Genomic DNA, 21,655 nt, shown 5'->3' with positions numbered 1-21,655 from the left:
ATTCATTTCTACGAAAACATTTATGATATTGTCTGTTTCAGTAAATGATTCGATCAAGCCATTGCAATGTTGACAAAAGTATATTTCTGTTCAGTAAATTTGTGTATACTTTAGAATTCTAAACTGTATTTGTATTCACATTTTAAATGTGGTATATAAAATTAAATAGTCAATATTTGTACATTCATTAGTTTTAGTTTTATTTATTTAGAGCATTGGTAACAAGACCATTAGCTCAAACCAAAATTCAATAAACGAAGAATATTTAAATCATTTTACGTTAAATTTGTACCTTTATCCATACTTACATTTTTTTAACACAGTCTGAATTTAGTTTTATTATCTCTAAGAAACTACAACGAAACGATAGCTTTGTAAATTTTTTCAACAATAAACAATATTACTACCGATAGTAAACAAAATTTGGATCAATGCCAACTTATAGAAAAAAAACTTGATAATTTTCTGCCACTGAGTTGGTGTCATCTACGCTTCACGCGAAAGCAGTTCTTTTGAGAGTGCTCGATTGTGCGAAGCGTTGGTGTAGTTGGAACACTCAACGTTGAGCATTATGCCGCATAAATGCGCTCTAGTGATGTGATTGGAAAACTACCGTTGATACATAAACCAACAATATTTTTTTTATATGAGAGGGGGCAAACGGGCAAGAGGCTCACGCGATGGGGAGAGGTGAGGCAACCGCCCATGGTCATCCGCAACAACAGGTGTGTCAAGAAATGCGTTGCCGGCCTTTAAGGTGGGAGTATGCTTTTTTTTTGAAGGTCCCTAAGTCGTATCTGTTCGGGAAGACTGCTGCCGGTAGTTGATTCCACAAAGTGGCTGTGCGAGGCAAGAAATTCCTAACTGCAGGCGGTGGCTTTATACATATTTTTACGCAGCACTATCGGGGGAATGCCATCGGGCCCGCTCGATTTGTGAATGTCCAAGGTGAGAAGCGCCTTAAGCACGGCGCCATGCCGGATTTTTACCTCCGGCATGTATGACTCGCACCGCGGAATATGCGGTGGTGGTGCACCTTGGTCATCCAGAGTCGAGTTGGACCCCCTGCATGATCGGTGGTACGTGAGCCTAGCCATTCGGCGTGGTGGGCGTTAAAATCGCCAAGAAACACGATCTCTGCAGTGGGGATCTGCTCCAACACGGAATCTGTAGCCATTTGGATGTGTTCGAGGAGCCGGTCAGTCTCTGCGTTACTGCTATGGGACCTATACAGGCATGCGTAGATTTTCCCCCTCCAGAATACTCGGGGCAGCCTGGGTAACCACTATTAGGTACAGGTCCTAATTGTGGACGCGCAGGGACGGATTCTCCAGGGCTGCATAGCCTGGTACCGTCCTGGAGTAGTCTATTTTTAGTCCGTGCTGCCATTTGTATTTGGGAGGAGGGGTGTAGGCCTCCGGATATAATATAATAATAAAAAATAATCCAATTAATTTGTTTATAATAGGAATATATTATATGTAATAAAAAAAGCATGATATGTTACCGCCGTCTCTATTCCTAAGTGGGAATTAAAATTGTCTACCGAATAGTATCAATGTTGTAAGATTGTAAACCGTGGCTCTATGGACGGCAATTATATATTCCTCCCTTTCTCTCTTCTTGAATTTATGTACTGAAAAAAGAAAATCATGTTTCCACTTCCCAGTTTATGTTCATTCTAAAAGCAAACTATTGAATTCTATTTCATATTCTTCAAGTTTATGAATACTTCAGTTATTCACACCCATATTATTTTTTCTTTTTTGTTTTAACTACCTATAATGATTGAAGGTAGAGCAAATGTAAGTTAAATTTAAGACGCCCGTAAGTAGATAACAGACAATTCACATGATTATATGTTATAACCTAATGTAATGCTTCTTTCAGGAACTTCCCGACTTTCTAGTCTTTCGCACTGTTATAAAATACTGCCTCTTCATAATTATCGTGCCCGTTTTGTCATTCTTCTCTGCGAAGACTTTATTTGATGGCATTCTAAGATTGGAGCCCATCACAAGCAGTGTATATTCTGCTGTTGTAGCTGTAATTGTGTTACATGTTACTTTAGGTTTGTATATATACAGGGCTTACAGTGAAACAGAACATACCCCAGCCAAACCTGTTAAAAAGGATTAGGCTATACCCATACTCATTTTTATATTAACAGATATCACAATATTTAACATAATGGATAGTCTTTACATGAAGGGAGAATTATTACAAATTCACACAAAAGAATCTGAGGTGATTGAAGGTAGATTCTATAGTATGACACTGGATAAGTCTAAAATTTCTTTGTATAATGTTAAGGAACTCCCTGATGGTGATAAAAGTGAAGGCATATGTCACTATTATGACACTGAAGTGAGAAACATTGTAAAGCTTCAAGAACAGAATGAGACAACATTCTTAAAAATTTCACTAAAGGAGTATGCAGATATACTGAAAACTTCAATGAAGTATAAATATCTAAACCAGGTCGATGCTAGCTTTCATAAGGCTATTGATGACTTGTATCAATATACCTACATAGCTGTGAGTACAGATGGTGTGGACATGAGCAGAAAATGTAAAATGCCCTTTCTAGTTGTGTCAACACCTCATCAAATTTATGTATTTGATATTCATATTATGCAGTATCATGCATTCGATGCTGGCTTGAAAAAGCTTCTTGAAGATGACAATGTTAAAAAGATTGTCCATGATTGTAGAAAACTATCTGATTGTTTATATCATAAGCATAATGTAAAGTTGAAGTCCATTTTTGATACTCAGGTGTGTATTGTATTTGTACCAAGTGTTTGACTAAGTTCTAACATTATTTATCACATATAAATTTACATGGTCATCTGCTCTATGAATTTGTGTCTAATATGATAGTTTTATTTTTATGAATTTATTGAAAGTGGTTAATCTAATATTTGAAATATTAACTACAATTTGATTTAAATAAATCACTTTTAAAGGATTAAAACGCGTGTAATTGTAACGGTTTTTCATTAGATGTTTGTGTAAAAGTTACTGGGATCCAATAATCTCTAAATTAAAACCCATAACTACACATACCAAAAAAGAAGACACTGTCAGTAAATTTTGCCAAAAACCATCTGTGTACAGCAAATACCACCTCCGAGGAAATAAATGGCGCTAAACTTCATAATGACAACTACGAAAAATACTATCTTTGACTCACTTCATCTGCAGTCCCCCTGAATACGAGATCTGGAAAGGTCTTGAAACATCGGGTTAACTAAAATAAAAATGTAACTTTTACACAAACATCTAATGTTAATCATAATTATCATCTAAAACCGTTACAATTACATGTGTTTTAATCCTTTTAAAGTGTTTTATTTAAATATGTAACAATCAAAGAAAATACTATGTACAATTTGATTTATAGGTAGTATAATAATAAATATATCACACTGATGTAATTAAAGTAAATAAAGAGTGCAGTATACACAATATAATTAATTTATGTCTTTCAGGTGGCAGATCTTATAATATCAAGGAATAAAGTTGGCCATGTTCCTAAATATGTGAAATCATTAGCTCAATGTCTTAATGCTTACTTGGGATTAAAAGCAAACACAGTAAATGAGAAGGTGAGTGTGACAAGTTAAAATTGGCTTAAATTTTAAAACAAAGATAAATATTATAAATAAAACATGTTTTAGCTATCTTAACAGACACTCATATGATACAACATAATATAGGCCTTGAAAAATATACACATTTTTATTTGAATGAAGTCAATAATCTTAAATAAAGTCAAAACTCATGTAAGTGTTATGTTACACAAAACGTAATATTTACACTCTGATTCACTTAAATATTAAGTTGAATATATTATATACTTAATACTTTTATCATCCAACTAAAGTTATTTCTACAGCTAATACTGAAGTGTCACTTGTATAATTAAAGACATTTTGTTTAACCAGGTTTTAAGGTTTCTTTTGTTTTTAGGATTTAAGTTTCTTACATACCTAATTAGACAAAAAATACAGTACTTACATTTTATTACAAAACCATAATAGAATGATTAATTTTCAACAATTTAATATTGAAATAAAATATTTCAGCTTGACATTGTGCAGTGTACTGAAAGACCACTGCCTATAAACATTTTGGAAAGCTTGGCGAAGAATATAGCTTTCCTTCACCGTTTATCAGAGATTATAAACGAACAAATGATGTTACCATTTGTTAGAGGAGTTGAATGCTTCATAGATAGTATTCGGTCCTGTGATGATTTCAAAGCTTGGGAATTGTGCAACAAATATAACGAAGTACCAAAGGGTTTCAAAAACGCAATTGAGTATTAACATTCCTTTCAAATAATAAAATATAGAATTAGGACCTTTTTATTTTATTTTGTTCTGTAATTGCCCTGAGAAATTATGCCATGAAGGCATTAAACTTTTTTTTTGTACTTTAATGTGATTCTTTTTGTGCTCAAATTAATTTTTTTTTGTCAGTATTGTTAATGGTCACAAATAGAAATATAATGTTGTAGGCTACTTAATTATTATTAATAGGCTATTTACTTTAACACCACCTTCAAAAATTCTATTGGATTTATAAAAATAACTAATTCAGTACCATTGATTCCTTGTGACAAAGCACTAAAAGACTAGGCTTTTCAATTTTATTTTTTTATTAAATGGTTTATATTGATGAGTACTGAAAATTATTATTAGTTAAATTATACCTGCACTCTATAAGGCCTGATTTGAGGGCAAAAATACTCAAACTGACTAGATACCCTTAAGTAATTGCTTTTAATGGTAAATTAAGTATATTTACTGCCAGTTGCACAAAGCATCCTTAAAGTTAATGTTACATTAAATATAATACCGTCATTGTCTTTTCCATTATGACTATCAAAGATAGCATGTGATATAATGAAGCATCAACTTTAAATATGCCTTCAGCAACTGGAGGTTAGACACACGATGAATACTTATCATTAAATTTAAGAACCTTTACACATAAGCTGGTGGTTTCTTAGATATGTAAGGTAAGCATTTCTGCTTGATGCATTGCATTATTGCTATTTGTGAATGTACTATTTCTGATATTATCTGCTTAAGAAAAACAATAATATTTGCATGTTATTTTCTGGGGGTTCAGTGGATATGTTTTTTTTATAGGCATTAAGGTGAAAATGTATTGACAGAATTACAGTATATTTATTGTCTTGTAAAAATACAGACTTTAATGCAGATGACCACCATCCATCTATCAGAGTCTAAATAATAATTGATGCCAATGTACACTGGCATTGTCCAAACAGTGCAGTTAGTCATAACATCAAGAATTATTCTGTAAAATATGCCTGTTGTTATAATGAAATTGTTTCACAGCAGAAACCGTGCATATATAAATTCTCTTATAGAAAAATAATTATGGGTCCCAAATTGAAATAAAAAACTATCCTATCTCTCAGTTGGACTAAACTGCACTCCATGAAGTAATCCCTATTAAAATATGTTCATTAGTTTTGGAGTTCACTGGAAACAAACATCAGGACACAGGATTTATATTTATTAAGATTTATCATAGGCATTAAAAAAAATCATAATTGCGAAGAGACTGGATTTTTTTAAGTCTGTTAAAATCTATATCAGCTTAATTTTAATATTATGGTGTTCTAACATCTCTCTGGCTATAAAACCACAAGATTTTAGCATTAAATAAGTTTTAAGGAACTAATCCAAGTCTAATCACATGTGAGTAGGTACTTTGTACTAAAGCACTACTGTTTTTTTTACTGCTACTATTTTTTTGTATCCTTGCATACCAAATCAAATATATTTTTGATGAAATAAGGTTTCTATTTTTTTAAATTTTTCGTTCATTAGAACATAAAGTTCTAAGAATGGAAATAAAGCTTTCAATTTTAAATTTATTCAAATATAGGTAAAGTACATTGTAAGTATATATCGTAAGTAGATATTAGATCCAAAATCCTGTGCGTATTTTAGTCCCTACGTATTTAATGTGAACATAACATGCTTAAATTATATTTCAAGTAAAGGGATTGTGAAGTTGCTTCAATAAAGTATATTCTGCTTAATGTGTTTGTTATTTGTACTAACCCGGTTCGGTAGTGTTAGAGGTGGTGGGTATCTTCATTAGGTATAATGTATAAATTCAAAAAACCGTGCCAATGAAGAAACGAATATAAAGTTGCGGTCACTTTTCCTCATAACAACACTTCTTAACCTTATGATTTTTAATTAATCAATGTTAGGAACTAGGCGAGTCATTAATTATGGGAAGTGTTATCAAAGAATATGACTCATTTAATAAGTAATAAGTGGCATCGTCTGCCCATAACAGAGACACTTTCAGAGTCGCAAACTACCTATCACCAAACAGCCGATGATCCGCTACGCGCGTTACGACCCTGGCAACATCGCGCAACGCCAGTCATTTATGGGCCTATGGACTTGCATCCCGTGCCATTAAAAAAAAATAAGTCATTCGTGAAGATTCAAAAATGGAATTTTTGATGGGCCTGCCATTGTACTGGCTCATAGCAGTTGCAATAATATGCTATTACGGCAACAATACTGCCACAGAATGTCCATTTAGCGCGCATTGTATGCTCCTTAAGATATACTGTACCTATATTGTAGGTAATGTACTCGTTACAGTAAATTTATAAACCGGTTCGATTATGTATTTATTGAAAATGAACGCCAAAAATGCCTTTTTTGGTAAAATCAGGCATCGTCTACCAAACAGTTTGGGGGGTGTGCAGACGGGCCCATAGATAATAAACTTATATAACTAGGGCCTCTCGAAATTTTTTCGTTCTGGTGATGTCTAATCGGGTGCGCATTGGAACTGAACGGTCGTTACGAGAAATTTCCTACGGTGTGCGGGCCCCGGAACAAAAGCGAAAATTATCATAATTTGCTGCAGGCCTAAAAACGGGCGTGCAGTCATTTAGACACTTATCAAAGTTGCGTTAGCATTTGGATGCCTTGAATAAAATTCATATTGGCAGTTATAAGCGCGCGTTTCATCCAAACTTAGGTACTTATTAGCGACTCGCACGTGATGGATTAACAGCTTTGTACAGATAAGCAGGTTAAATTATAAAACAAGAGTAACATTGAAAATAATTATATAATCATCATTAATTCTTTTTAATTTACACTTTAGATAAAAATAGATTTGGATAAAATGCTAATCCTTCAATAGATTCGTCTCTGCAAGCTAAACCCAATCTTTCTGTAGTAAACAGTCGTTCTCGGGCAAGTAGGACGGAAACATTTGCAATTTGTGATAGTTTTTCTGGTGTGAGTGCGCCGTTTTCTTCAATCTGTAAGAATGAGCATAATATATAGGTAGGTATAACATTTTTACATAAAGAAGATCAGTAAGTATAATCACACAATAGAAACTGAAATAGTTTGGGAACCTCTGCTTTATAGATAAAGTTATTAAATACTCATTATTTTGTAATATAAGAGATCTATTTATGTGAAATGTATATGTGAGAGTTCTTTCTGAAGGATACCAACTCTTTTCTGGTCTCCATTCTAGTGTTCCACCTACCATTTTAATTATGAAAGAGGAGGACAAATGAGCGTACGGGTCACCTGATGTTAAGTGATCACCGCCGCCCAGGTGCTACTGCAACGCCAGAGGAATCAGTAGCGTTGCCGTCATTTTGGTAGACTTAGGTAGGTGTAGTACGCGATTTTTTAAAAAGGCATCCATGTCACTCCTCAGTTTTGTTGTATGTGGAAGAAAGTTCCTTGAAAACCGCACTGGAGGAACGCTACACATCTAGATGGTGGGGATGATATCCTAATTTATGGCGTGTTGTGCGAAGAAGAATCAGGTGATACAGCTTTTCGAAACACTCTCCGTGATAAATGCGATGAGACACAATGGAGCGACGGCTCTATGCAACGCCAAGTGATCTAGCCGTTGACAGTGGATCGCCGACAATTCGAGCAGCTCTGCGTTGCACGCGGTCGAATGGTTCGAGCTGATACTTAGCTGCGCCAGACCAGAGATGATAGTAATACTCCATGTGGATCTGCACTTTGTAGAATGTGGGCCGCCTTGAATTATTGCCATGCTCTATTTATGACGTCCAGCTTCTTTGAAGCCAATTTAGCTTTGCAATCCACATGACCACGGAATTGGCAATCGCTCGAGATTTCGAGACCCAGTATTCCGTAATGAAATCGAGAAGGTTTTTATCTCTGATGTATGCAGTACTATTGACAGTTTTTTAAGTATATACTAGTTACCATCTGACTAGTCGCTTTGGCCACTTCCTCATCTCTCTGGCTGTTGAGCTGAAGAACACACGCTCCACTCGGGAACTTCCGTAGAGACATCGGGGCATCTATTGTTTGCAGCAATCTTAAAACAACATACAGACAGAATCAGTTACCAATCTAAAAAACTTTGATACAATTAATAATAATAATATTGACACACTCTTACACAAATTATCCTGCCCCAAGCTAGGCATTATAGCCTGTGCTATGGTTGCAAGACAACGATATATTTAATACAATACATTTATTTAAACATACAAAAATACAAATAAACATCCATGACTCGGAAACAAACATTCATCATATAAATGATTGCACCAACCGGGATTCGTACCAGGGACCTCTAGCTCAACAGGCAGAGTTACTAACCACTGGCTTGTAATTAAAATTGTATTGATTCTGCGGCGCATCAATCAAAAACGCGTTCTCATGCGAACCATCAAGATGAGGAAAGTCGCTTATTTAGGCAGGATAGGTACGAACTCCTGCAACTCATCATGATGGTAAAAGTTTCCGCGGAAGAAGAGGCGTCCTTCGCAAGAAAAAAGTTTTGGTCGCGCAACATCCGAGAGTGGATAGGAATTTCGGCAGAACTATTTCGCGAAGAACAAAGTTGAATTTACAAAGCTGACTGCCAACCTCCGCTAGAGGCAAACGAAGAAAAAGATACATAAAAATAGAACCACTCTTATGCGACACACGCCTTTTACAGACGCATTGCTAGATTTAAAAAAACTTTTACTGAACTGTTTGATTGCTCACTGAACGAGTTTATAATGGGGGTAGTTGGTGTATGTTCTACAAATATTAATTATCTAGTATAATAGGTAAAGATCGTTCGTTTTACACACAATTTTTTCAATGTTCGACTCACAATTTATCGGTTTGGGTACCGACTACTTTCGGACCATTCGGAGGTCCTTCATCAGCGTGTGTATAGTGGGTTCGCGATAACGTCCCTTCTCTTACGGCTCGTAGTCGCGGCTGGATCACTGACACTATTGGTGTCCACGGGTGCACAAAATGAACTCACAATGACCACTACGTGATCATCGGCACTATGGGTCTTATTGTCAGAGCTCAACCCTGAAAATTTGGTGGACGGTCAATTGATCGGCTGTGAATTATCCGAAATTAGTCAGTACCCACACCGATAAATCGTGAATAAATTAGTCAACAATGTCTCACGAAAGTTTTAATAATTTAACTCTAACTCTATAAGTTAATTTAAATACTTTTAAGTCAAGCCTCTATCGCAATAGGTTACCCTGTAAGGATAGGGGCTGTATTGGTTAAATAAATAAATTATAAATAATTTTTGATTATTTACTTGCATGCATTCAATAAGTCTTCTGGTGATATTAACTCTAGACCTCTAGCTCTGTTGACCCTGCACCAAACATCTGCTAATGACATAAGTCCGCCACATTCCTGGAAACAAAAATAATATGGTTTAATTCCTTTTTTATGGAAAAGGAGGACAAGCGAGCGTACGGGTCACCTGGTGTAAAGTGATCACCGCCGCCCACATTCACTTGCAACACGAGAGGAATCACAAGAGCGTTGCCGGCCGTTAAGGAAGGTGCTTTTTTTGTAGGTACCCAAGTCGTATCGTCCCGAAAAACACCGCACAAGGAAGCTCATTCCACAGCTTTATAGTACATGGAAGAAAGCTCCTTGAAAACCGCACTGTGGAGGACCGCCACATATCCAGATGGTGAGGATGATATCCTAACTTGTGGCGTGTCGTAAGGTGGAATTAGGCGGCAGGAATCAGGTTAAACAGCTCTTCGGAACACTCCCCGTGATAAATGCGGTAGAAGACATACAATGAAGCGACTTCTCTACGCAACGCCAAGTGATCTAGGTTTAAATGGATCGAGCTGATACTGGGGTGCGCCTGACCAGAGATGACAGCAATACTCCATGTGTGGCCGGACCTGCGCTTTGTAGAGCGCTAGTATGTGGGCCGGCTTGAAGTACTGCCGTGCTGTATTAATGAGTTTCTTTGAAGCCAATTTGGCTTTGCCCTCCAGATGACCACGAAATTGGCAATCGTTCGAGATTTCGAGACCCAGTATTCTGATACTAGGCGAGGCTTTAAGGCAAGTGTTGTCGAAGAGCGGTGATACGACAAATGGGTTTTTTTAGTGGTTAACGCGCAAACTTGAGTCTTCTCGGGGTTAAATTGGACAAGGTTCAATTTACCCCATTCCGCGACCTTCTCAAGAGAGGACTCGATAGAAGACACAAGTTTCTCCCGGCACTGGTCGACGATTTCCCGAGAGAGACCTGCATGGCCCATGTGTACGGGATCACCAGTGCTGTCGTCTGCATAGCAATGAATGTTGGAGGTGTCCAACATATCATTGATATGCAGAAGAAACAGCGTGGGAGACAGCAAACAGCCTTGGGGCACTCCAGCATTCACGGGCTTCGGGTTCGAGCAATATCCGCCGACAACGACCTGTATGCTGCGCCCAGTGAGGAAGCTGGAGGTCCAGTTGCACAAGCTCTCGGGAAGCCCAAATGATGGAAGTTTGGAGAGGAGCACCTTGTGCCATACACGATCAATGGCTATATCCAGGCTAACTGCCAGGCCTTCCCCCTTGCTTTCAATAGCCGCAGCCCATCTATGTGGTGAAACCCGTATTGTCGGTCGTTGATCAACTGGTGAGCCTCTAGGTATACAAAGAGCTGACGGCTTATTATGCTCTTCATGATTTTGGAGAGCAGGGAGGTAATAGCAATAGGGCTGTAGTTTGCCGGATCCGAACTGTCTCCTTTTTTTGGATCGGATGGACAAGGGCTGACTTCCGTGAGTCAGGGACTACGCCTTTAGAATAAGAGTGCCGGAATAAACGCGTTAACACCGGCGTCAATGCCGGTGAAATGCCATCCGGCCCGCTCGACTTCCTGACGTCCAACGAAAACAGAGCTCGCCTAACAGTTTTCTGTCTGAACTGTCCTTCAGGCATAGAACTCTGACACCGCGGGATGGTCGGCGGTGTATTTCCGTTGTCGTCAAGAGTCGAGTTGGAGGCGAAAAGAGTGCACAAGAGATCGGCTTTCTCTTTTGCCGTATGGGCCAGGGTGTCATTCCTCATGTGCAACGGCGGCATGGACGGCTGGCTGAAATTACCAAGAGCAGCTTTCGACAACGACCAGAACTTGCGTGTTTCGGTCGGGTAACTGGAAAGCTGCTCGCCGATTATGACGACGTGTTTTGACTTTGCACGGGCGATTTGCCGCTTAAAAATCTGGAGGCACGGTTGTATTTCCTATTAAGATCTATGCAGTTCGGATCCTTTGTGCCCAGCGCCTGTTTTTTGCAGTCAGATGCTGCTTTAAGTGACGCATCGAACTAGGGCTGTGATCTGCCACCGATCGATACTACAGAGCTTGGTATAAAAATATCCATGCCCTGTAGTATCACATCGGCTACTGCAACGGCGCAGGCACTAGGATCATCCGAAGGGAAACAAACCCTGCCCCAAGGGTAGGATGCAAAAAAGGAACGCATCCTATCCCAATCTGCTGACTTGTAGTGCCAAACGCGGCGGTGGTCTTCGATGTTGGCGTCGGATAGGCACTACACTCCTGACCAGGCAATGGTCGGACGTTCCGAGAGGGGCGTCGACAAAGACCTGGTAACCATCGGTATGTGTAGTCAGCAGAAGATCCAATAAGGACGGCATGTGGCTATCCACATCCGGGAGCCGCGTTGGCAACTCAACCAATTGCGACAGACCATACGCCAATGCAAAATTATGCACAGATGCACAGGTAGCTTATTTTAGGTTTGATTGCATTTGTTTAAAAAAAAACAATCATGTTTATTATTTTTAAAGATAAACTTAGAAACATACTCGTTAAAACACAATTTTTATTTAATTTAAGCCGCTTTACCAACAATTTCTGAAAAAAAAAAATCGCGGCATTTACCGAGCCCCACTCTCCCTACGTGAAAGTGAGTCAGCCTGATGGGATTCCCTTAAACCAGTCACATAATTAATACCAGCCCCTATTCATATTTTATTTAAAATCAAATAAACTTTATTCAATTAGTCTTTAGCTAAGCGCTTTTGACTCATCAATACAAATGTTTAAAATTACTGAATCTACGATATGCTCGTGAGAAGAACATTCAAAAACTCAACGGCCACTCTTTTCATTGTAACAGGGCGCCTACATTCCCGAAAATGCATGGATCATCTTACCAGCAAAACTCCGACCATCATATCAGATAACTGCTGCGCAAGGCCCATATAATACTCCGAGTCAGATCGGAATGCATCCCTGGTAACTGGATCATCAATACCAAGGCTCATTAGGTATGATTTAAATCTGACAGTGTCATCTTCTGATATATCGCCCTGTTTGTCCTGTTAATTATGACGCATTATTAAATTATCTCTTATTAGTTATTACATACAGATAGATACAATACTTAAAAGTTAATTGTTACGATTTGGCTGGAAATTTATTTTTAAATTGTATTGATTAAATTTTTTATTCATTTGCTTATGTCAAATGAATTCCAGAAATATTTTTGTTCTAAATATACTAATCTATTTTGTACCAAAATTAGTAGACGATGCGGGACTCGAACCCGCGCCTTTCGGATTCCCTTCAAGTGCCTACCAATTGAGCCAACCATCCGAGTGTCGCATCAATCGTAAATCTTGATATGTCTTGTTCAGCTCACAGGTTGTGGCTTCATCTACAGGATCTACTTTACAGTTGATAACCTGCTCAGCCCCAATAATTGCATATTAGGAAATTGACTTGAGTGTCGCTCTTTCAAATCTAAACTGGTTTGTTTGTAAACTTTCACTTCTGGGATTAAATATGCAAAGTCAATTTCTATACGAATGTTTTCGAACAAATCTTGACCTGTCGTCCCTCATACTCACTTAGGTAAGTACCTCATAAGTTTTAGAAATAACCATGAGGTATTACTAAAACTGTTTGATATATATACTTATAAACTATAATTTAAATTAGTAAGCTAACTTTTAATGATGTAGCAGATACGGGGTATGGAGTATAAAGAGTTCAACAGTATCAGCTGGGTTTTAACTCAGTACGATAAATACTAGTGACAAATATATCCACTACAGATTTAGATAATAAATTTATTTTAAAATATCTATAATAATCTATTGTAACTATACAACATATTGGGAGAAATATATATTGAAATTCAAATTCAAAAACACTTTATTCATGTAGATCACGGAAATGACACTTATGAATGTCAAAAAATATAAAAAAAGTTTTGTTTCTTATTGAATTTACCGCTACTTCGTAAAGGGTTGCGCTAATGAGAAGAAACTCATGCCACTCTTTTAAGTCAAGATTTACATTTTAATTGTTTTACAAATCATTTCAATTACAATATATGCAAAGTGACGCAACAAAAACACTCAAATGTCAAAAACTGAAAGGCTTACACGAGTAAGTCAAAAAAAGAAAAAAAAAAGTAAATTAATACCTATACATAAGAGTTATTGAGTATAGTAGATGCATCAATCCACACACACCGTAAACAAATAGAGGCATTATGTGAGCATTTCATAAAATAAAATATATAATAACTTTAAAGGAAATAATAATAATAAAAAACACAACAAGCAGACCTCCCGGTAACAAGATCATCCAGCCACTACGAGCAGCACCCGTTCAAGAGCATGACGCATGGACCAGCCATCGCCCCCCTCGACCACATTTTAGGGAAGGGATCGACCCGCCCTACGTCGCCGCCACAAGCAGAGGCATTTAAGCGAGCATGACGATACCTGTCACGAGAAATCTATATATTTGAAGTAAAATGTGATCCCATACTAAAGACATACTCACTCTAATTTTTGATGATATAGTTTTAGAAATTGAAACCATGTCTTTTGCTTTCTCCATTAATTTAGTCAAATCTTGAAAAGCCACACTGATACTTTCATCTGTAGCCCTATGCTGCTCTTCAATACTTCTCTCGATACCCAAAATTCCCGATCTAATCTTAGAACTAGTGGGAGCAACTGATGCTTTCGGACTATTAGGGCTTGAAAAGGCATTTGTTTCTATTGGCTGTCGCTCCCATGCCTTTGACGAGACAGCATCACTAAGAGCTTTATAAAATGCTGCATCTATGCCATCTTTAAATGATAGTTTAATAAAGTGATAGGTACTTATTACCGCAGGTCCTGGTTTTTTACCTTAAACAAGAAGAAAATTTAATAAAATTTGCATACATGATAATATTTGATACAATACTATGCTAATCATACACATTATTAATCAAATAATTTCAATGTCCAGTCTCCCTTCCAAATTTAAAACTATTTCTGAGAAATTTTTGGAAGACTTAAGAGTCAAAGAAACTTGCCCAGATAAATATTATATCATCATTATCAGCATCAGCCGGAAGACGTCCAATGCTGGACAAAGGCCTCCACCAATGATCACCGCAACAATTGGACCTGCGCTGCCCTAATATTCCGGTGATCTTGACCAGATTGTCGGTCCATCTCGTTGGGGGACCTACCAACACTGAGGCTGCCAGTACATTGTCGCCATATGAGAACTTTTCTGCCCACGGGCCATCTGTCTGTCGAAAATGTGCCCTACCACCGCCGCTTCAGTTTGGCAATCATTTGGGCTATGTCGGTGACTTTGGTTCTCCTACGGATCACCTCATTTCCGATTCGATCTCGCAAGGAAACTCAGCACATAGCCCTCTCAATTGCCCTCTGAGCAGCCATGAGCTTTCTCATCAGGCCCGCAAGTTAGCAACCATGTCTGTGTACCGTAAATCATCATTGGCAACACACACTGGTTGCAAACTATAACTACAAAAACTGGTTTGATGTGGTATAAGTTGTTTAACTTAGTACAATAGTAATTAGCTAGTGTTATTACTGAAACGAAAAGTTTATTGTTTTTTTTTCTCTATTATATCTGCAATCAGTTTCCAAGCTATGAGCAGATGTGTTGGACGTCTAGGATTTTGTCGGAAGAGGGGTCCATCGACCTTTCTTCCATTTAATTTGAGTACAATTCGACTATACTATTTCGCTTGAGTATCTTTGGATGCTTTAAAGTTAGTAACTCCACTGCCAATGCGTTTGGGTGAATTGCTAGGCGATCTTTGTAATTTGAAGAATATTGTTTAATTTCTTACTTTTTTGTTTTAAATTTAAGTTCTTCATTTTGGGCTCTCTGTTTTGCTGCAATGTTGGAGTTGATCCCCAGAGCTGGATACTGTTAGTCCAGATTGGCTTTAAAACTACCTTGCATATATTGCTTCTTGTCTAGACTTAGGACTGAATTTTTCCGAGAAACCATTGTAGTCCTCGATACTTATGGTTGAGTTGCTCTCGTTTCTTTTGGAGATGTGCTTTCCAAGTAAGCCTTCAATCTAGGTTCATTCCCAACACTAATTAACAGACTCATTGTCTGGTAGTGTGGCGTCTCCTGGTCGCAGAGCGAAAGTAACGTGGGTTGACTTCGATGTACTAGCTTTAATTCACCATTTTTTTAGCCAGTCTTCAATTTTGTCCAGTCCACACTGAAGCTTTTTTGAAGCATGGTTGCGATTGTTATCACTTGCAAGGATAGGGCTGTCGTCAGCGAATGAATCTGGTGTTTCTGGCAGGTCACATGTGTAGATTGTGTACAGTACCGGACACAGAACCGATCCCTGGGGCGCTCCTGCCTTAATATCCTAGAATCCTTAGAACCTAGTTGTGTATTCACCGTCTTTGACTTGGAATATTCTTACTGAGATGTATGATTTAATTAAGTAAGCCCTTGTGCCATACTTTATCAAATGCCTGCTGTATATCTAAAATGGCTGCAGAGCAGTATTCTCTTTTTTCTAATGATTTCCTAATATGGTAAATAACTCTATGTACTTGCTCGATAGTGCCATGCTCTTGTCTGAACCCAAATTGGTGATGTGGGCTTATAGATCTTTCATTTAAGATTGTTATCATACTTGACAATACAATTTTTTCAAAGAGCTTAGACATTACAGGTAAGAGGCTAATCAGTCCATATGAGCCAACTTAATTGATAGGTTTTCCATCTCTGTTGATCATTATTATTAGTGAAATTTTCCATATGCTTGGATAATAACCAACTCTCATAATGCAATTGATGAGTATTGTAAGGAAGACTATCCCTTTTTTGGCAGTTGTATAAGGACTTCTTTGGTAATTTGGTCAAATCCTGGGCTCTTATTATTGTCTAGTTTTGATAGTGTTTTATATACCTCTCTAGTGGTAGTTTGCTTTATAGGGACATCTAATTGTAGGTCTTGGTTCAGTGTATCATCAATGTCAGTGTCTTCTATATGGGTGCCTTCATTAGGTTGGAATATGTTAGATAGGTGGTTTGAGAAAGTGACTATTCTTTGCTGTGGGGTTCTGGACCATTTACCATCTAGCTTGAGGGGTGGTTTGGTTCTTTTCGGTTGGTTTAGGTCCAATGTAGCCTTCCAAAGAAGTTGATTGTTAAATTAATGCTATTGCACACCCAGAAACCTAGTTGAAATTATACATGATCATTAAAATAAATGTAAACCTAACTTTTAAGTGCTGGATAAAAAAGCTATATCTGTCAATCGGTCAGGATCATATATCCTGATTGATTGACATTCAAATCTCAGTTGAGTCATGTTGCAATGGGATGGTCACCCATTGAGTTAAAACATGTTTTTAAGATTAAATAATATATTTTATATTTATACAAATGATTTAAGTTTTCTTTAGTGTTAATTCGGCCAATATTTGTTTTTAAAACAATTCGACACATGTTTCGGCTCTACACAAGGCATCCTCAGGATGTATTGTCTCGCCAAAATCTGGCACAAGACTCATCTCATTTTAAAAACAAATATTGGCAGAATTAACACTAAAGAAAACCTAAATCATTTGTATAATTATGGATTTCCGCAAAGTAACACCTAATTTAATAAATTTTATTTTGTATTTGGTTACCTAGTAATAAAACCGAATAAAAGGTATGTAGTATCAGAAATAATTAACATGCAATAAAAATCAATAATTGACTAATACAACAGTAGCATTTTCTACTTCAAGACTCCATGGCAATTTGGCGCAGGTTCTCATAATCTCTGCTCTTGAGGTTTCTATAGAATCAATAGATGCACAGACCAAAAAATTTACAACCCCACACTTATAAAATCAGTGGATATATAAAATAATAAATCAACTATAAAAATAGTTTAAAAGCTTCAATATCATGTGTAAAAATAAGTATTATTAAGAATGAAATGTTCTAAATAATAGCAATAATTTTTGGAAGACAGGATGCTGCTCTAAAATGAAAATAAAATGTTATTGATATTTTTTTTATCTTACCTGGAAGAGATGGTCCTAGATGTAAAATGATACGTTTTGGTCTACCCAGACCAAACATACCACCATTCTCTTCTTCCAAACAAAATACATAATATAAATAAAGAGATAAACAAATAAGTCCTTTAGGAATATCTCCAGGCTTCCCCCAAAGTAATCTATGTGAAGTGAGGACTACTTCACCATCAACGTAATGAGTCTGAAACAAGTAAATGATAAAGAATACAACTTCATATTAAATTAGGCTTGTGTATAGTGATATAGGATACTAGCAGCAACATAAACCAACTGGTCATATTAAGTAATAATTTTAATATAAATTTAAATAAATATTTACCTTATCTTCACCATCATAAAGCTTAACATTTTTGTCGCGTTTAACATAAGTTTCGCCTTCAAATAAACGAGCTTCCATGTACTCAAATCTATCCATTTCTCACTTTCTTGAGGTAGTTCAGAACTTACTTAAATATTAATGATCAATCGACTCCATGAACAAGATGTATCTTGCAGTCAGGACTCAGTACAATAATCGTTACTCGTAAGTATACTTACATCATAAAATATGTAAGTTCACTATAATATTAACAGGATATATTCACAATATACAACAATGAAAGAATTTTTTTATAATGGGTTGCATCTTATTTATAATTAGACCTTAATTAATCAACATTTAATCAATAATAAATAGTATTTTATAATAATTTAATTATAAACTTGCGCACAAATTCAAAACTTGGTACAGGGTTAACAGAATAACTTTTAAGAATTAAAAAATATAAAAAGTATTATTATTTGCTGCATTTCAGATTCAGATTACAATTATTTACGAGTTTTGATTTTGACTTTAGACTTTCGAGTTTACCTATATTTTCTTTCACTTTAGACCAAAGAGAATTTAAACATTACTTGTGACATTTGATTTTTAACGTAGGTACCTAAGAGACAAGTCACAAGTGACAATAGATTTTTTTTCATTAAAGGTCTAAAGCTCAGCTTACTTCGCGTCGCTGACAATTAGTTAGTATTTACATCTTCTTTGAAGTCGCTCGACGGTACGGATCTACCACATTACAATTGCAGAACTTAGCGGCAGCTCGCGTCAATTTTATACCAGTTCGTTGCGAACAACGTTACAAGATAAGAAATGGGTTGCTTACATACCAAGGTCACGCTAGGAGGCGAATATTTTAATTATATATTTATCTAGAGGGTTGGCCTCAAAGCTGTTTCACAACAGCTGTCAACATTCCTCATGTGCTCATAAGGAAACATTTGATTTCTAGGTAGATTTATTTTTTAGGACAATTACGTCTTTTCAGTTTTCATTTATATGTAATATACAAGTAATGATAGTCCACAGTATAGAGACATTATATTTTATTTAATTAAGAAACCTTAAAGTAAAATAAAATCAGTAAATAGATCATAATATTTTAGACAATGTACCTTGACCCCTGGAACGAGCTGCATAAATGTCCAGCAAATCAGATTTTGTCAGCTCTGCCTTTTATTTGTTTAGCAATTTGCGATGTGATTAAAATTCACAATATTTTCTTTTACCAACACATTTTTATGGCGTCATAACTGAAATAAACTTATTAGTGTACATCACAGCAGCTCGTAAAATGATGGAAGCCATCTCAGAATGTCGTAGCGCAAATTCCATTGTTTGGATCATGGTATTGATTAGCCGTACCCTTGCGAGGATCATCTCCATGGGAAGCACGCTCCCGCCTAGCTGTAAGCATACCTACTTGTAACCTATCACAGACAATCCTTCTAAATATACTGTTATTGGGCAGATTGTAGTCTGTAGAATATTTTGTGCCTTCAGGTTTTCATTGATGAAAAAAGGGAGAGCAGATTCCCTCAATAAATGAGAAATTTTTGGCTCCAGTGATACATGTTATGTCGTTTCCACATGCTTTTTGGAGTTAACATGCTTTCAACTTTTCATAACACATGTGATTTGCATTGGTAGCATCGGTGTTGAGACATTCATTTTCCAATACCTTGTGATAGTAAAACTATCTTATTGGCTTATTACTTTTGATATTATATTATAAGAATGGTCCCGTTCTACACTTGGAGTATTCTTCTATGGCTGACTTTAAACAGACGGCATATTTGTCATTTCATTTCAATATTGCGCAATATGTTATCGCACGCAACGCTCCTGTGATTCCTGTGGTGTTGCAAGAGAATCTGGCCGATGGTGATCAGTTAACAACAGGTGACCCGTACGCTCGTTTGTCCTAATTTTCCATAAAAAAAAATGGCGTGCGTACAAAGTACATATGTCAGAAGTGAAACTTCTTTGGAAAACTAATTTTTAAATCTCGTTTATATCAATTATCCTAATCTGTTCCCTAACCCAAGATTTTTTGTCAATATTAGAAATTATTAGGTATTCTACTTACTCGCAGCTACGCGCTAAACATGCACAATACAAAGCTCGTGAGGAAGATGTTTTACGTTTTCGTGGTTGCACGCTGAAGCTGTACTATATAACTCTATTAGGGAAGTTGTTCTACTTACTAGCGGTGCCATGCACTTTATGCTACGTTCACCCTTTCTCACTCTATCTCAATCGGTGTCAATCTCCCTCTCCCCCTTCTTGGATAAAAACGTCCCACATTTTTGTGACACTATATTGGCACAATGCTGCTTACTGGATTTAATAAATGATCCCAAATTCGTTCTCTGCACCCCCGAGAACATCTGATTCGATATCCATATTGTCATAATCATAAATTTGAGTGGCAGCCATCTTAGATTGCAAAAATTATCCCAAATTCGTTCTCTGCACCCTCGAGAACCTCGGATACGATATCCATATTGTTGTAATAATTGCGCGGCAGCTATCATGGATTTCAAAAATCATCCCAAATTCGTTATCTGCACCCTCTAGAACCTCAGATTCCATATCCATATTGTTGAAATCATAAATTTGCGTGGCGGCCATTTTGGATTTAAAAAATTACCCCAATTTCGTTCTCTGCACCCTCGAGAACCTCGAACTCGATATCCCTATTGTTGATATCATGAATTTGCACGGCGGCCATCTTGGATTTCAAAAAATGATCCCAAATTCGTTCTTTGCACCCTCAAGAACCTCGGATACGATATCCATATTGTGGAAATCATGAATTTGCGTGGCGGCCATCTTGGATATCAAAAATGATCCCAAATTCGTTCTCTGCATCCTCGAGAACCTCGGATTAGATATCCATATTGTTGAGATCATGAATTTACGCGGCGGCCATCTTGGCTTTTAAAAATTATCCCATATTCGTTCGCTGTACCCTCGAGAACCTCGGATTAGATATCCATATTGTTGAAATCATGAATTTACGAAGCGGCCATCTTGGATTTTAAAAATGATCCCATATTCGTTTGCTGTACCCTCGAGAACCGATACGATATTTTGTATTTAAAAAAACCTACACGATACAAGGCTAGTCGGGAAGATGTTCTACGTACTAGCGGCCGCGCGCTAAACCTGCACGATACAAGGCTAGTAGGAAAGCCCGAGAGTAAGAAATTCTCTTCCTGAATCGGTATCAATCGCTCTCTCACTTGAACAAAAACCTCCTCCTCTTCTTGAACAAACTCAAATTTCCGTGACGCTTCCGTTTCCGTTTCATTTGTAAAAAATTTACCCTCGTGAAGTTTCATTTCAAAAAAGTGATGGTTTTCATTGACATTTATAGGGCAGACTTGAGCAGCGTTGTCGCTCTCACCACAAATACGAAGTAATTCTACGTATTTGTGGTACGCTGAATTTTTACAGCATTTGCCAAACAATAAAATTTTAACTGTATACGTATAGGTCGAAAGTGTCAAATTCTCTGTAGAAAAAACTAATTGTGTTTATTAACCTTTCCGCATCGGCGCGCTCCGGATCTCGCTGTACACTGTAGATCGGCAAGCTTCCGGCATTTTCGC

At 37.0% G+C, this 21,655-nt stretch overlaps 3 protein-coding genes across 3 annotated transcripts; 2 read left to right on the top strand and 1 right to left on the bottom strand.

Annotated features, from left to right (window-relative positions):
- The first annotated feature begins 1,625 nt into the window (after positions 1–1,625).
- On the top strand, positions 1,626–2,139 carry LOC126970678 (vacuolar ATPase assembly integral membrane protein VMA21 homolog). The gene is made up of 2 exons (XM_050816769.1): positions 1,626–1,805; positions 1,891–2,139. The coding sequence occupies exons 1-2, from the start codon at positions 1,785–1,787 to the stop codon at positions 2,137–2,139; spliced, it is 270 nt and encodes an 89-aa protein (XP_050672726.1). The 5' UTR covers positions 1,626–1,784.
- Positions 2,140–2,190: 51 nt separating this feature from the next.
- LOC126970661 (piRNA biogenesis protein EXD1-like) lies at positions 2,191–4,366 on the top strand. Its single transcript, XM_050816748.1, has 3 exons — positions 2,191–2,778; positions 3,495–3,611; positions 4,092–4,366. The coding sequence occupies exons 1-3, from the start codon at positions 2,191–2,193 to the stop codon at positions 4,332–4,334; spliced, it is 948 nt and encodes a 315-aa protein (XP_050672705.1). The 3' UTR covers positions 4,335–4,366.
- Positions 4,367–7,130: 2,764 nt separating this feature from the next.
- On the bottom strand, positions 7,131–18,541 carry LOC126970649 (vacuolar protein-sorting-associated protein 36). The gene is made up of 7 exons (XM_050816729.1): positions 18,039–18,541; positions 17,705–17,900; positions 14,184–14,536; positions 12,542–12,706; positions 9,652–9,752; positions 8,289–8,403; positions 7,131–7,345 (listed from the first exon to the last, which is right to left on the bottom strand). The coding sequence occupies exons 1-7, from the start codon at positions 18,132–18,134 to the stop codon at positions 7,175–7,177; spliced, it is 1,197 nt and encodes a 398-aa protein (XP_050672686.1). The 5' UTR covers positions 18,135–18,541; the 3' UTR covers positions 7,131–7,174.
- Between the last annotated feature and the right edge of the window lie 3,114 nt (positions 18,542–21,655).

The sequence above is a fragment of the Leptidea sinapis genome, chromosome 21 (assembly GCF_905404315.1).
Source record: "Leptidea sinapis chromosome 21, ilLepSina1.1, whole genome shotgun sequence".
In the NCBI taxonomy this organism is placed as follows: domain Eukaryota; kingdom Metazoa; phylum Arthropoda; class Insecta; order Lepidoptera; family Pieridae; genus Leptidea; species Leptidea sinapis.
The sequence above is the reverse complement of the archived record's forward strand: the minus strand, read 5'-3'. Positions and strand labels throughout refer to the sequence as shown.